This window comes from Malania oleifera, chromosome 7 (assembly GCF_029873635.1).
Source record: "Malania oleifera isolate guangnan ecotype guangnan chromosome 7, ASM2987363v1, whole genome shotgun sequence".
NCBI classification, from domain to species: Eukaryota; Viridiplantae; Streptophyta; class Magnoliopsida; order Santalales; family Ximeniaceae; genus Malania; species Malania oleifera.
Window position 1 is genome coordinate 6,031,490 of NC_080423.1, and position 5,891 is coordinate 6,037,380.

The window sequence follows — 5,891 nt, forward strand, 5'->3', positions numbered from 1 at the left end:
AATATGCATAAATTTTAAAAAATAATAAACTAATTATAAAATACTTTTACTATTTTTCAATTGTCATTTCAATTAAAATTTTTATTATAAAGTAAAATTTGAAAATAGAATAATTAAATAAAATACTTATAATAAATTAAAATTTTATTACAGTAAATTTTTTAATGCGCATTATTTGTAATTTTATTAGTTTAATCATATTTTTATAATATTTTGATCTAAATATGAAAGTGAGTATTGTTTAATTAAGTTTTTTATTTGTATTAATTTTATAAATATTAATTAAATAAGTTGCTGATAGTTTTTAATTTCTGTTTCTAAATTTTAGTTTTGGTTCCTCTAATTTTTGACAGTTATACCGATACGTTGGGTTCGGGTTAACCCAAGTATAGATAGACGAATGGGCGGGTCACAGTCTCACGGGTCACCCCATTGACCCGTTTTTCGCCCTTCATGTATAAATTGACAGGATACACAGAAACCCTAATTCTTCACTCGAACGGGAGCCAGAGCATTTTCTTGGTTCCGCTCTCTGTTCACCACCGCCGTTGAAGATGAAGGTTGGAGCACTTACCTCTTTCTCTCACAAACATACTATGTCTCGCCTCCTCTAAGTCACTTATCGTTTTCTTTTTTTTATATCTAATTTGTTCGGTGTTCTGTTTTCAGTTCAACATCGCAAACCCTACTACAGGATGCCAGAAGAAGCTAGAAATTGACGATGATCAGAAACTGTAAGAAACTTGCTTTTGCCATCTAATTTCATGGAGTTGCCTTGAATCGCCTGTACTTTTTATTATATTTTTGTACTGCAAAATGCGTATCTATCATTAGATCCCTTGATTTTGGAGATCAAATGAATATTAGTGTTAGTGAGATATATTTGTACTTAGCAATGAACTTGTCTGCCTGTTCTAACTCCTAAATCTTCTTCTTGCTATTACTTTGTTTCATACGTTTGACGACACAAAAAACATAACTTAATGGAACTAATTGTCTTGGATGAAATTAAGTTTTCCTTGTCCAGCAGACTATGAAACATGAAATTGACTGATCAAATCTCTTCACTCTTCCCCAATTTTCTTGAGAACCTGATGGGGGAATTGAAGGCTGTACATATTAATTGACAATAAGTCCCTCTCGTCTCATTGTATTTTTGCTCAAAAAGGATCTTATGTTATAATTGGAACAGGCGGCCTCCTTACTGGTAGTTTCCCCGTAGCAGTTTGTTTTGCTAAAATGGGGAAGAGGATTTATTGTCAACGTCTAAACTAACTAAAATGCTTCTAAACAACAGCCTACTAGTCTTTTAATGATTAGAGAAAATTTTATTGTGGACCAGAACAAGGCACAATAGGGTGAGGAAGAGGTGTTCTCTAAGAATAATGAGCAACAATAAAAAATATTACGATAGAGCTGCCTTCCAATTCCTTTGAAGGTTGGGCAGTGATAAACCTTGAAAAAAACTAAATAAATGGCCCCAAAAGGAAGTGAAGAACCCCACTCTATACCATAATAAACTAGTGCAAGTTGTGCAATTTTTGAAAATTCTTTGCATTCCTCTCAACCCAAAGAGTTAATTAGATGGATAATTTTGTACCAAACCAAGGACAGAGTTCTTCTATCTGATCTAAAACCCCAATGTCTTGCGAGCAAGTGATCTCCCACATTTTGAGGCGCCATCAAAATTTCACCAGCGTAAGAGATGAGAGAATTTGAAAGATGGGATGCTACTTTATGAGTATTTGTTTCTTGTATTGAAGAATTTAAAATGAGCAAGTGATCTCCCACATTTTGAGGCGCCATCAAAATTTCACCAGCGTAAGAGATGAGAGAATTTGAAAGATGGGATGCTACTTTATGAGTATTTGTTTCTTGTATTGAAGAATTTAAAATTACCCTGACTAATTAGGGAAATTTAGCTTCTCCTGTTCTCTTCCTCTGTCTTTCTCTGTCTCCCCCCCCCCTTTCTTTTGTTATAATGGACAATAGAGGTCTTTAAAATTCATTTTTCACTAGGCAAACATGGATATCCTTGTTTCTAAATTGGTCTGCTATGGTATCAATTATATAAGACTAAGTTCGAAGATATTTATCCTAATTTCTATTTTTGGTGATTCTGATGATATCTGCATGTAAAGTTTGCAATTTTTGAACGCATATGCCTTATGAAATGCTGTAGATTTCATGAATTTCATATTTCCTATGTTAATTCATCTTGTGTATGTTTAGATGAAATTCTCAATTCATGCTTAAATGAACTCATGGTAATACTTCCCTTACCCCCTTCCGTTTCTTCTTTCATCTGTCATGTTGCTTTAAATTGTGGATTTGTGGGAGAATGGATTTATATTTTCCTCTAAATTTCAAGAGATCTTGTAAGGTTTACACTTACCAATATGCAACCAGCACCTCAGAGACCTCTCTGCACACAGAAACCAGGGAAAGAAAACACCTACGCACCCCTTCCACTAATGTGAAAATGTCATTCTCACACATTCTTATGTTTGATTCTAAAATTCAGCATTGCATTCATAAAACTAAAAAAATTCAAATTACATTGATAAAATCCTCATACTTGAATTTATAAAATCAAAATTCAAGATTCTATATTTTCGTAAGAAAATTATACTATAACACTCTCATTGGGAGCTGAAGTTGCTATGAAATGAAGTGCAAGCAAGCTACTCAAATTTTCGCCATTCATTTGTTATTTGCTACAAAGTTGATTTTGAATTGATGATTTTGCCAAAAAATATCTCCTCAACTTAAAAGAGTTTAGCTTGTCAAGCTGCAAACCAGGCTGACCCCTATTTATAATTCATCTGTTATTAATAATTATTATTAAGTAATATTTAATTATCATTATGCATTATTTATTCATTATCACACTATTTAAAATTTTTGTTCAAAAAATTGCAAAGGGGCAAACATTTCCTTTCATTTTAACAAATTTTGTTTCTTATTGAATACAATTTGTTGATAAGGGTCAACAAATAATGTTACTTTTCCCTGGGGGTGTGGGTGATTTCATAGTTTTGTACAATATGAAATGGCAAGTGTGTATGGTTAACCGAATTCTTTTTTGTTTACCTAATTATCCATTAATGTTGGAAGATTGTATTATTATTTAGGAAATTTTAAATCTTTTGTTTGATGACTTACTCTTATGTGGTGTATATTTGTAGACTAGGATCCTTCCAATGTGAAAAAAAAAAAAACAATTATAGAGTGTTCTACTTTTCACTTATTAGTGACAAATCAAAGGTTTGCTGCTTTGTGCATTGAACTCAATTTCCCACCCTCTTCTCTGCAAACAAGGAATAAATAAATAAATAAAAGCTGATGCTGGCTGAGGATGACGTAGCTGGGTCTTGTTTTTCAACATTTGACTAAGATGGAAATGCATCATTGCCTTTTAGTTTGTTTTTATAGAATATCATTCTCCATTTAAGTTTGAAATGGCTTACATATTCTGAGCTGTTTAATCAATTGGATTCTGTATTTTACTTTTGGAATGTTTGCTAGTCACAGCCAATGGCTTTTCCAGCTAGTTTTCAATAGGTTGTTTGATTAATGACTGCATATTCAGCTCATTTGTCATGAGAAACCTTGGTAATTATTTGTAAAATCCATTTGTTCATTCCTTCATATTCAAATATTGATCTGTGCAATTACTGATGCGATGTTTGTTTTGAAGTTTTTTTTACTAATTTGTTACAATGTCATTTCATTTTTATTATTATCCATGCGAATCTTCTTTTAGTAAACAAGAGATCTAATGTTTCCTTTCTTTGAATATGATGTAGTCGAGCATTTTTTGATAAGAGGATCTCTCAAGAGGTCAGTGGAGATGCTTTGGGCGAGGTATGTGCTTGGGTTATGTTCCTTGTCTTTTCCATACGTGGAATCAAGATGGTATTGGCAATTTGACACATTCTGGTGCCCCTTACAGGAGTTCAAGGGTTATGTATTTAAAATAATGGGAGGTTGTGACAAACAAGGTTTTCCAATGAAGCAAGGAGTCCTTACTCAAGGACGTGTTCGTCTTTTGCTTACCCGAGGTTTGTGGGATGACTATTTCTTTATTTCATTCCCTCTTCCTTCTCCCTCTCTGTGCATTTTGCACCGCACTGCAAACATGCGTAGGTGTTGTACACATCCACTGCTGTGTGAAAGTGAACTGCGAGGTCTTTTGCCTCCTGGTATTGGTTGGGGCTTTTGTCGCATGAAGTAACAAATTTGAATCGATGTTTGTTGGACAGGGACCCCTTGCTTCCGTGGGCATGGTAGGCGAAATGGAGAGCGTAGGAGGAAATCGGTTCGTGGATGCATTGTTAGCCCGGACCTTTCAGTTCTGAACTTGGTTATTGTGAAGAAGGGTGAGAATGATCTTCCTGGACTGACCGATGTGGAGAAACCAAGGATGAGAGGTCCAAAGAGGGCATCAAAGATCCGGAAGCTGTTTAACCTCTCCAAGGAGGATGATGTGCGGAAGTATGTCAACACATACCGTCGAACCTTCACAACAAAATCTGGTGAGTTTGGTTTTCTTTTGCAAGATTTGTGTACAGGAAAGAATTGCCTTGAATACGAAGAAAGTTTCAATTTATAAGGATATGGGAGTTTCAGGTAGAATTTTTTGGGTGGATTGTTGTCTCTCTAAGCTATGGTTTCACTTGTTTTTTGTTTGGCAGGTAAAAAATGCAGCAAAGCGCCCAAAATTCAGAGGCTGGTGACCCCATTGACGTTGCAGAGGAAACGGGCAAGAATTGCAGAGAAGAAGAAGAGAATCGCAAAGGCCAAGTCAGAGGCAGCAGAGTATCAAAAGCTTCTTGCCAGCAGGTTGAAGGAGCAGCGTGAGCGTCGAAGTGAGAGCTTAGCAAAGAGGAGATCGAAACTCTCTGCTGCCTCAAAGCCATCTGTTACAGCTTAGGTCATCGGCGTGCAGTTGTTACTATGAGTTGATCATTTATCACAGTTGTCTTTTGTGGGACTCCTTACCCAGATAGAGGTTATTTTGACCGTCCTTTTTATTGAAGGGCTTGTTTTGCTTTCCGTCTTTTGCCTTGTAATAGCTTGTGTTACGCTTCACTTTTTGATCTGTGTTGTGCCAATGTTGCTGGAGTTGTGGTCCTATTTTTTTGGTTTAAGATTAATTTGCATGTTCTTGAAGTTTTACAAATTTCTACTTCAGCGGTTTTAACTGTTAATAATTTTACCTTTGATATTTTAATTTCTTATATTGTCTTAATTAGAAACTTTTAAGTTGTAATTTCACTAATTTGAACTTGCTAAGGGCCTAAGGGTGAAACGCAAGTTGATAAAGTTAGAAAAATCGATAAATCAAGATTTAAACTTTGGTGCATTGGAAAAGAAAAGCATAAAAATAGAATGGACATTATTATAGATAAAAATTTAAAAGATAATGTTGTGGATGTAATTAGAGTAAGAGATAGAATTATAAAAATTAAGATGGTATTAGGACAAGAGATAATAAATATCATTAGTGCTTATTGCTAGAAAATCTTAAAGAGATAATTTTGGAAAGATATGGATAGTATCATAGAAGGCATACTAGGACTAAGAAAATATTTATAGGAAGATATTTGAATGGACACTTTGGAAGAGATAATAAAAATTATAAGAGGATATTTATAGGAAGATATTTGAATGGACACGTTGGAAGAGAATAAAAATTATGAGATGATATATATAGAGGATATAGATATGGAGACAAAAATGAGTTGGGGAGATGATCTTAGACTTTACTATATCATATGATTTTAGTATAATGAATACTTGCTTTAAGAAGATAGAAGAACACTTAATAGCCTTTAAAAGTGGGCAAAATAGAAGTCAAATAGATTTTTTTTTTTTTTTTTAACTAG

The 5,891-nt window shown here is 34.1% G+C and overlaps 1 protein-coding gene across 1 annotated transcript; it reads left to right on the plus strand.

The window, feature by feature from the left end:
* Nucleotides 1-353: 353 nt before the first annotated feature.
* LOC131159579 (small ribosomal subunit protein eS6-like) lies at nt 354-5,185 on the plus strand. The gene is made up of 6 exons (XM_058114601.1): nt 354-560; nt 670-734; nt 3,810-3,867; nt 3,956-4,064; nt 4,266-4,538; nt 4,698-5,185. Exons 1-6 carry the CDS (start codon nt 555-557, stop codon nt 4,934-4,936), a joined length of 750 nt encoding a protein of 249 aa, XP_057970584.1. The 5' UTR covers nt 354-554; the 3' UTR covers nt 4,937-5,185.
* The last annotated feature ends 706 nt before the right edge of the window (nt 5,186-5,891 follow it).